Raw genomic sequence first — 11353 nt, forward strand, 5'->3', positions numbered from 1 at the left:
TTGGGAATTAAAGCAATGAGAGTAGCATTTAATTCACCCAATAGTTTCCCAGTTCTAAAAAATTCTTTAACAGCAGCACAAACATCATTACCAACAACATTCCATGCTTTCTTAAAGAAACAAGAGGAGTAACCATCTGGGCCAGCTGCTTTATTATCATCAATATCAAACATAGCTCCCTTAATTTCTGCACTAGAAACTTCAGCTATCATATTAGCAGCTATGTCACTTGGTATAGTGGTTCTAAAAATATCACCTAACTCTTCCACAGGCTTAACCATGTCAACTTTCCTCAAAAAAATTTTGAAATGTTGAACACACTGAGCAGCCACTTGTTCATCATAAAACCTATTACCACTTTCATCACAAATACTATCAACTCTACTCTTTTGCTTTCTACATTTGAGAATACTATGAAAATACCTAGTATTCTTGTCACCATCAGTCAACCAATCTAACTTTGCTTGTTGTTGTAGCAGCCTAATTTCATCACATTTAGCAGACTCATATTCTTCTAAAAGCTTGGTGGCATCAATCCTCAACTTTTGATCAAAAGGATCTTTATCAATTAACTCTTGAGCAGATTTAAGATCATTTTTAAGCTTATTAACCTTTGAGTGCAGATTACCATTATTCCAATTAAGCCTTTTCAACCCACCTTTAAGGTTTTTCAGCTTCTTGACAACTTTATACATCTCATAACCCTGCACATCTTTCTTCCATTCACTATCAACTAATTCATTAAAACCATCTTTAAAAGCAACATAATTCATGAACCTAAAGGACTTCTTCTTTTTATTTGCACCGAGATTAAAGCCAACCAATGAAGGGCTGTGATCAGACACTAGATAAGGAAGAAATCTCTCATAAGCATGTGGATATTGATTAAGAAACTCCTCATTAACCATAATTCTGTCCAGCTTCTTCAAAACACCACAATTAGGATTTTTCAGTGATTTAGTCCAGGTGTAATGGAACCCTGAACTACCTATATCATCCACCTCAATAGAATTAACACAATCATTAAATTCAGCCATTTCCAAGCAAAACATTGTTAGTAGCTGACTGATTGTGGTCTTCCTCTGTTAGTGAGATGTCAGGAGTTCGACTCTGCTGGACTGCAATATTGCACTCAATGTTATCCCTGACCTGAAGTATTCTCCCAGGTTGTCTTTCGTTTAGTGCGGGAGCAGCGGGAATGGAGGGTTTTACAGGTCATGTCATCAGATCGGTCCGGGTTTCTTCCGGCACAGTAGTTGTTAGGAGCGCGTTATGCAACTGCGAGAGATGAACGCTTGGTTGGTTTAGTCGGTACGTTTAAAAAAAAAATATACACCAAGCAATATTGAAATTTAATTTTTAAATATATTTAATTTAAATATAAAAAAGTACAAATTCTTTGAATCAAGAGACCATTTTTCGCTCATAATTAAAACTTCAATTATACGCTATATTTCAAACTCAACTTTGTCTTCTCAAATCTCAATTTTACTATTGAGATTTGGTGAAATATCATATATTTGCTGCCGCTTCTGATGATAATATGATCGCTTGACTTTATTAAGTTTGCGTACGTGTTACTACTTCTTTCAAAAGATAATTATTATTACATATCTAGTTTTGTGTTTGTATATGTTCTTTGTTGGTTGATCAGCAATATATCATTAGGTTTTTGTTCTTATCGTAATTCTTAAGCATTCTCGTTAGGTACTATTTACCATATATTATTATTCAATTATTATTATTATTTTATAATAAAATAAAATAAAATTTTGAATTCCAGTTGGTATCGTTTGGTGAAACAATAATCATTTCCTCTTCTCCTTCTTTTTCTTTATAACGAGTGTTTGTTTGCATCTTTGTAAATTCACACACACTTACACAAATACACACCTCACAATACAATCTAGGGTTTATACTGCTTCCTATCGATATTTCAGGTATGTATTGATTCTTACATTGTTATATAGTGCTCTAGGGTTTTACTTTTTTTTTTTTATAATGTTAATCAATATATGTTCGCTAATGTTATTGATTCAAACCATAATAGGATACAGATTAGTAGAATCGCAGCCGAAACTGATACACTGTTTTACTAATCTTCAGTGGTTTAACATTCTTATTTTAATTGAAAATATGGAATTTTTGGGACAGAGGAGACTGCTTTTAATGCTTGAAAGTCAAATTTTGTTTTGGATTTAATATTTTTTTCTTATGGAGTAAAATAATAATAAGCATGTAATTGTTTACTGTTATCAATGTCATCTTTAATTGAATTTTTTGATTGTTGCTTAAATTATAAACCACTATGATTTGAGTACAAGTCTATTATCCAAACCTCTGTTTAAAAAAATTTGATCTGCTGACTTGTAAACATCTTTGCAGATATCGCTTTTTGACGATGGCGAGTAATGGTTCGAATGGTGAACAGAAATCTACAAAACCACCCCCAACACCTTCACCTTTGCGTAACTCCAAATTCTTTCAGGTATTATGTTTATACCGCTTTTATAGATTTCTGAATATTTAAATTTATTTATGTACATATATTTGTTATCGTTATTGCAGTCAAATATGAGGATCTTGGTTACTGGTGGAGCTGGTTTTATTGGCTCTCACTTAGTGGATAAACTAATGGAAAATGAAAAGAATGAGGTAAGGATGTCGTATTCTGACCAAATGTATACCGTTGACGTGTTTGTAGCACGATTACCCTTATGATTATATGTCTTCTTATGTCAGGTAATTGTTGCTGATAATTATTTTACTGGATCGAAAGATAATCTTAGAAAATGGATCGGTCATCCAAGATTCGAGCTTATTCGACATGGTAATATTCTCTTACATTTTGTAGTTACCATTCTACATGCCCATTTGGGTATTATATCTATTGAAACAAATACCTCTTGAATACTAATACCGTACGTACAACAATATTATGGTTGTTATTTGTATGATTTCATGTCTTTAGATCTTTATTGCTTATGCAGATGTCACAGAGCCATTGCTAGTTGAGGTTGATCAGATATACCATCTCGCTTGTCCCGCTTCGCCAATTTTTTATAAACACAACCCTGTAAAGGTATATTGACCATAAGTCTTCGCACCATATTCTCTCACAAATTTGTCATAAAATTATTCATTATGAGTTTCTTATTTTGACCAAGTACTTTAATTATCTTTCTCGTGTTATGATGAACTCTGATAATGATTGGGACCTCATGAATATATAACATGTGACAGACAATAAAGACAAACGTGATTGGCACGCTAAATATGCTTGGTCTTGCAAAGCGAGTCGGAGCAAGGTTGGAAATTTTTTATTTTTAAATGCCTTATATCATTGTTATATTTCAACTTCAAATTATGCTCGTATAACATATATGTCTACTTACAGAATTTTGCTTACCTCAACCTCAGAGGTATATGGTGATCCTCTTGTGCATCCCCAACCAGAGAGCTACTGGGGTAATGTTAACCCAATTGGTAAGCCCACACTGATGTGTTTTACTATTTTCAAATAATTGCTAGTTCTTATTTAATCAGAAAAATGCTTAAATGCTTGTTATGTATAGAAGTTTAATTGTGTTTTTTATGTGTATGGTTTGATGTATTTCAGGAGTTAGAAGTTGTTATGACGAGGGAAAACGTGTGGCGGAGACACTGATGTTTGATTATCACAGGCAGCATGGCATTGGTACCATATTGCAAAAATGAATTTATAATATTAGTTGATTGAGGGAATTGCATTTTTAATTCTCTATATGTTTCAACAGAAATAAGAATTGCTAGGATTTTCAACACCTATGGACCCCGTATGAATATTGATGATGGGCGTGTTGTGAGTAATTTTATAGCTCAAGCACTTCGGTAAATCCCCGCTTTAAATACTATAAATTTTCATTCAAGATTTCGAATGTAAGTATTAGCTGCTTATCATTTGGCTAAAATCTTTGCAGTGATGAACCTTTGACTGTTCAGGCCCCCGGAACCCAAACTCGCAGTTTCTGTTATGTCTCTGATATGGTATCTTGAATACCAATTTGATTATGAAATTAATTAGTTCTTATATGATGCAGTCGGGGTCAAACATTCACTATGTTCAAATTGTATAGGTTGATGGGCTTATTCGACTTATGGGAGGAGAAAACACTGGACCGATCAACATTGGTAATCCTTGTGAATTTACTATGATTGAACTTGCTGAGACGGTGAAAGAGGTTAGTTTTTTTGTTTTATTTTATTTTATTTTATTTTATGTTTATTTTTTTATGGTATCTTATCATTAAACCTTGAACAATATCCAAAATACGAAGTACAAGGATATCATTACTTTGTTGTACATATGTGACTTGTTTGTTCTAACTGGAATGTTCAAAACAAAAGAGACATAAAAAAAGTTTCATGGGACATGTATAAAAAAAATTGTTATTAGTATGATAACAAGCTACATATGGGAATTGCAGCTAATAAATCCGAAAATAGAGATTAAAATGGTAGAGAACACACCCGATGATCCAAGGCAGAGGAAGCCGGACATCACAAACGCTAAGAAGTTGCTCGGGTGGGAGCCCAAGATTAAACTACGTGACGGTCTTCCACTCATGGAAGCTGATTTTCGGCAAAGGCTTGGAGTCGCCAAAAAGCTATAAATGAGCGCGCTATACATTCTTTACGAATTGGTTTGTTGCAGTTTTCCAAAATCTTCACTTCCCATACAAGGGTATAATAAAAATGGGACTAGTCTGTTTTTTACTCCGTAATACGGAGTACTTTTGTAAACTTCTGGACAGAGTCTATGAAGGTATTCTTTTTCCAATCGACATGTATCTACTGTAATTTTGCAATGTGTTTGTACTTCGCAAGTTAATTGAATTCAACGGGATGGGATGAAATCTTTGAGGTTTTATTTGTAGTATAATAAGTTGTGAAAGATAAAAAAATGTATCCTTGCTTGTTACATTCTGCTGTTATGAGGTGTTCCTTTGCACCAAACATTATGTCAAGTACCCTGCATGATTTGTTAAAAGAATTAAGGGCATGAATAGTGAATATAATAACAAGCTCGATCTCATTAAGGGTGGGCTATCCTAAACTTATCATCACTACAAATGTACTAGAAACTAGAAATATAGCAGCTAATAATGATGAAGAGTGAGATCAAATAATAAGCATACAAGGACTTTGAAATCCAATAGACAAGCTGCAATTCGCAACTCGCGAGAAAACTTTAATATTACACAAAGAATATCAACCATTGATGTCATTCCAACGAAACCCTATCAACCCGCGACACTACGTTTCATCGACAAACAATAGATCCAGAATTGGTTAACTTCATTGGTCTTCCCTCGTTGATTATTTCTTTGTCGTACATTTTGTAGATATGTTGCTAGTCTCGTTGGTTCCTAGTTTGCTTTTTTCGTTTTGTTTCTTGATCTTGTATATGGCTTCTTTCGTCTTGTTTTTATATAAGGCCTGCTTTAAAAAAAAAATTAAAATAAAATACGGGTGCAGAAATACTTTGTGAGGATCAGGAGGATTATAATCGTTGTAAGATAAACGCTTAGGTCACAAATGTACTAAACGTATAGCAGCTAATAATGATGAAGTTAGATCAAATAATAAGCATATAAGGACTTCGAAATCTAATGAAAAGTTGCAGTTCGCAAGAGTACTTTAATATAAAAGCCTCAACTCGCAAGGATACTAAGGAACGTAGATTTCTCACGACCCATTTTGCAGATAGAAAAAAGTGAAAACACCAGCTTCATGTCATTAATGTTTGAGATATGGAAACCTTAAACAAGAAAAGAAAATCAATATTTCTTGAGAGGTAAGTTTAATTTTTGGAGCAAGTTTATGATTTTAGAAAAGTTGTTTACTTGAAGGCAACGTTAACTTGTGCAACAAGTGGTAATTGATTTTTGGAATGTGTATGGCTTGAAGGCCAAGTAAAGTTGTGCAACAAAGAACTAGGTTTGATGTTTTACTGTAAATAGACCTCTAGCCTCATAGTAATTGTTGGACGGTAATAAATATTGACTCAATTCCATTTTGGCTTGTGAGTTAGGCCACCTATCAAATCTAGTTGATCACATGGTTAAATTAGTGTTCAACAAATGCATGCTAGAAAGTCTTGTTTCACATGGACGGTAGATGGATCACATGGGCAGTAGTTGAAATATGCATTCAACACATGAGATGGTTTAAAGTTGGTCATGCAAAGTCTAATGTTCACACAATCTTCACCAACCATTTTTTGCCTATAAAATGGAATGGCAGTAGGTTCATTTGAATCATCCCATCACAAAATCTCATATCAAAAACATACTTGAAAGAGTTCAATAATAACTCTTGTGAGGAGTAGTGTAGAAAATAGAGAGGGTATAGAATTGTTAAATAAAATTCTATACGAGTGAGTTACGAGAGAAGTGTTATAATCTAGTGAGTGGTCCAAATACTTTGTTAGTATTTTCGGAGCCTAGATTAGAGTGATACATTGTAACCTCGGGTTTGCCATATTTGCTAGTAAAATCCATCTCTGCTTCCGCCCGTGGACTAGGCCTCACGCTGAACCACGTAAATACTTGTGTCTTTATTTATTGCTTAATTATTCTATTAATTTCTCGGGTCTTGAATGTGCGCTAAATCACAACAAACTGGTATCAGAGCGTAGCTGTGATTAAATATTCAAGATGACAATAATAAGGTCCAACGTAGAGAAATTTAATGGCCAGAACGATTTTGGCCTTTGGCGAATGAAGATGCGGGCTGTACTGAGCCAACAAGGTTATTTGTTAGCTTTGAAAGGGAGAGAACATCTACCCGAAAAGTTGACAGATGAAGAGAAGGATGAACTTCTGGAAAAGGCACACGGCATGATTATTCTAAATCTTGCCGATTGTGTGCTTGGAGAAGTTGCGGCAGAAACCACACCGGCTGGACTTTGGAAACAGCTAGAATCTCTATATATGACTAAGAGTCTCACGAACCGGTTGTATATGAAACAACGGTTGTATACTCTTCGGATGAAAGAAGGTTCATTAAATGATCACATCGATGAGTTCAATAAAATAATTTTGGACTTGAATAATATTGGTGTGAAAATTGACGATGAAGATCAATCATTAATTTTCTTATGTTCCTTGCCAAAATCATACGAGCATTTGGTTACAACTCTACTATATAGTAAAGATACTATTTCCATGGAGGATGTCAAATCTACCTTGAACTCTGTTGAGTTAAGGAAGAAATCCTCGACGGATTATGTGGAAGAAAGTGCAAATGGTTTGGTGGTGAGAGAAAGAAGTAATGATAGAGCATCAAGTAGTAACAACAAAGGTCGTTCTAGATCGAAACCAAGATCTAGAAAAATCAAGTGTTACAATTGTCACAAGGAAGGTCACATCGTAGAGACTGTCCAGACTTAAAAGGAAAAAGAGAGACTTGGAATGCAGCGGGAGCCGAAAAAGTTGCCGCGGTTGAAGAAATCGATTCTGATGGCGCAAATGTTCTCGGTGTTACCGATGGTCGCTCAGTTGACGAGTGGATTCTTGACTCAGGTTGTTCTTATCATATGTGTCCTATTAGGGATTGGTTTACTACCTATCAACAAATAGATGGTGGTAAAGTCCTTATGGGAAATGATGTATCTTGTAAGGTTGTTGGCATAGGAACGATCCAAATCAAGATGTATGATGGCACGGTGAGGACGTTGACAGATGTCAGGCATGTTCCAGAATTGAAGAAGAATCTTATTTCCTTGGGTACGCTGGACTCCATCGGCTGTGAGTATCGAGCCCGAGGTGGAGTATTAAAAGTTTCTAGAGGTGCACTTATCGTGATGAAAGGTGAAAGGTGTAATGGCCTTTACCTGTTAAAGGGTAGCACGGTTACTTGAGCGGCTGGAGTTTCTTCATCGGCTAAAGATGTAGATACCACCAAGTTATGGCACATGCGCCTTGGGCACATGAGCGAGAGAGGAATGATGGAGCTTAGTAAACGAGGTTTGCTGTGCGGTCAGAATATTGGAAGATTGGAATTCTGCGAGCACTGTGTATTCGGAAAACATAGCCGAATAAAGTTTGGCACAGCTGTTCACAGGACGAAAGGTACTTTGGATTATATCCATTCAGATCTTTGGGGTCCATCTCCTGTTTCTTCAAAATGTGGTACGAGATACATGTTAACCTTTATTGATGACTATTCGAGAAGAGTGTGGGTTTATATCCTTAAACGTAAGGATGAAGTCTTTGTCAATTTCAAGCAATGGAAGATGATGATAGAGAAGCAGACTGGAAAGTTCATCAAGCGCTTGAGAACAGACAATGGACTGGAAATCTGCAAAGGCGAATTCAATGAGTTCTGCAAGAACGAAGACATTGTGAGACACCACACGGTGCGGTTTACACCACAACAGAATGGCGTTGCAGAATGGATGAATAGAACGCTCCTTGAGCGAGCGAGGTGTATGCTCTCAAATGAAAAATTACCAAATATATTTTGGGCTGAAGCTGTCAACACAGCATGTTATTTGGTAAATCGGTCTCCATCAACGGCAATTGATTGTCAAACTCCTTTGGAGAAATGGTCAGGTTCCCCTGCAAGTTACAGTGATTTGAAGATATTTGGTTGTCCTGCTTATGCTCATGTGAAAGATGGTAAACTTGAGTCGAGGGCCAAAAGATGCATATTTCTAGGGTATGCAGATGGGGTGAAGGGTTATAGATTGTGGTGCCCTGATGGTAAATCATCCCGGTTTCTTATCAGCAGGGATGTGACATTTGATGAGTCTGCTATGTTGAAAAAGACAGAGGAGGAACAAGTAGTTGCTGGAAAAGATCGTGAAGTTGAAGAGCAGGTGGAGCAAGAAATAGAAGTTCCACAAGGAGTAGTACAAGATACTCCTGTCGAGCCCGTTGTAGAAGACGTACATGACTCTGGTGTTGATCAAATCACACCAGAAGATCAGTCAGATGAGCAACATGATCTACATAATTATAATCTAGCAAGAGATAGAGAACGACGAGCAATAAAACCACCACAATGGTTCGGGCATGCAGATTTGGTAGCTTATGCCCTGAGTATGGCAGAAGATATAGAGGTCCAAGAACCTGCTACATATCTTGAAGCTATTAGTGGCCCAGAATTTGCAAAGTGGTCTGTAGCTATGAATGAAGAGATGGAGTCTCTTTATAAGAATCATACGTGGGAGCTGGTGAAACCGCCAAAAGGTCAAAAGATTGTTGGATGCAAATGGATCTTCAAGAAGAAGGACGGAATTCCGGGTGTAGAAGATGAAAGGTTCAAAGCACGCCTTGTAGCAAAAGGCTTTACTCAGAGAGAGGGAGTTGACTTTAATGAAGTTTTCTCACCGGTCGTAAAGCATACATCTATTCGCGTGTTACTTGCCATGGTTGCCTTACTTGATATGGAGCTGCATCAACTAGATGTCAAGACGGCGTTTTTACATGGTGAGTTGGAGGAACGGATCTTTATGCGCCAGCCAGAGGGATTTGTTGTCCAAGGAAAGGAAGATTATGTATGTTTGCTGAAAAAGTCATTATATGGCTTGAAGCAATCACCTCGGAAATGGTATAAGCGGTTTGACGTATTCATGACTAGTAAATGTTACTCGCGGAGTGATTATGATAGTTGTGTATATCACAAGAAGCTTCCTGATGGCTCATACGTTTATTTGCTATTATATGTGGATGATATGTTGATTGCTTCAAAAAACATGTCAGAGATCAATCAGTTAAAATCTCAACTCAAAAGTGAGTTTGAGATGAAAGATTTGGGTGCAGCTAAGAAGATATTGGGAGATTATCAGAGATATACGTGAAGGAAAATTGTATTTGTCACAACAAAATATATTGATAAGGTTCTTCAGCGTTTTGGGATGGATAACTCCAAACCGGTTAGTACTCCACTTGCTGCACATTTTAAACTTTCATCGGCGTTGTCACCGGAAACTGAGGAGGAGGTGGAGCATATGTCACATGTTCCATATGCTAGTGATGTGGGTAGCATCATGTATGCTATGGTATGTACTAGACCGGATATTGCACAGGCTGTAAGCGTGGTGAGTAGATATATGGATTGTCCAGGGAAAACTCATTGGAAAGCGGTGCAATGGATTCTACGGTACCTCAGAGGGACAACAGATATTGGCTTAGTATTTGATAGCGGTGGTAATACTAATGTTATCGGATACGTTGATTCAGACTATGCTGGTGATTTGGATCGGAGAAGGTCTCAGACGGGATATGTTTTTACTCTCGAAAGATGTGCTATTAGTTGGAAAGCAACATTACAATCGACAGTTGCTTTGTCGACAACTGAAGCAGAATACATGGCTATGATTGAGGGTGTGAAAGAAGCAAAGTGGCTGAGGGGTTTGGTTGGTGATCTGGGTTTGCAACAGGACGAAACTGTGGTGGATTGTGATAGCCAGAGTGCCATACATTTGACTAAAAATCAAGTGTATCATGAGAGAACCAAACACATTGATGTACGGTATCACTTTATTCGAGAAGTCATATCAAAAGGAGTTATAATTTCAAAGAAGATTGGCACGGCAGATAATCCGACAGATATGTTGACTAAGCCAGTTACAACAAACAAGTTCGAACATTGTTTAGACTTGGTTGGCGTTCGAAGAAAGTGATGAGCCTGAGAGGACTGATAGGAAGCAGGGATTGATAACGGATAGCAAAAGAATGGAATGTTCGTCAAGGTGGAGATTTGTTGGACGGTAATAAATATTGACTCAATTCCATTTTGGCTTGTGAGTTAGGCCACCTACCAAATCTAGTTGATCACATGGTTAAATTATTGTTCAACAAATGCATGCTAGAAAGTCTTGTTTCACATGGACGATAGATGGATCACATGGGCAATAGTTGAAATATGCATTCAACACATGAGATTGTTTAAAGTTGGCCATGCAAAGTCTAATGTTCACCCAATCTTCACCAACCATTTTTTCCCTATAAAATGGAATGGCAGTAGGTTCATTTGAATCATCCCATCACAAAATCTCATATCAAAAACACATACTTGAAAGGGTTCAATAATAACTCTTGTGAGGAGTAGTGTAGAAAATAGAGAGGGTATAGAATTGTTAAATAAAATTCTATACGAGTGAGTTACGAGAGAAGTGTTATAATCTAGTGAGTGGTCTAAATACTTTGTTAGTATTTTCGGAGCCTAGATTAGAGTGATACATTGTAACCTCGGGTTTTCCATATTTGCTAGTAAAATCCATCTCTGCTTCCGCCCGTGGACTAGGCCTCACGCCGAACCACGTAAATACTTGTGTCTTTATTTATTGCTTAATTGTTCTATT

General features: G+C 36.7%; 1 protein-coding gene across 1 annotated transcript; it reads left to right on the plus strand.

The window, feature by feature from the left end:
* The first annotated feature begins 1435 nt into the window (after positions 1–1435).
* Positions 1436–4823, plus strand: LOC139886636 (UDP-glucuronic acid decarboxylase 5). Its single transcript, XM_071870569.1, has 12 exons — positions 1436–1570; positions 2386–2488; positions 2569–2655; positions 2743–2830; positions 2991–3082; positions 3244–3308; positions 3398–3486; positions 3620–3697; positions 3777–3870; positions 3960–4026; positions 4116–4220; positions 4467–4823. The coding sequence occupies exons 2-12, from the start codon at positions 2402–2404 to the stop codon at positions 4650–4652; spliced, it is 1038 nt and encodes a 345-aa protein (XP_071726670.1). The 5' UTR covers positions 1436–1570; positions 2386–2401; the 3' UTR covers positions 4653–4823.
* Positions 4824–11353: the final 6530 nt, after the last annotated feature.

The sequence above is a fragment of the Rutidosis leptorrhynchoides genome, chromosome 1, assembly GCF_046630445.1.
Source record: "Rutidosis leptorrhynchoides isolate AG116_Rl617_1_P2 chromosome 1, CSIRO_AGI_Rlap_v1, whole genome shotgun sequence".
Classification (NCBI taxonomy): domain Eukaryota; kingdom Viridiplantae; phylum Streptophyta; class Magnoliopsida; order Asterales; family Asteraceae; genus Rutidosis; species Rutidosis leptorrhynchoides.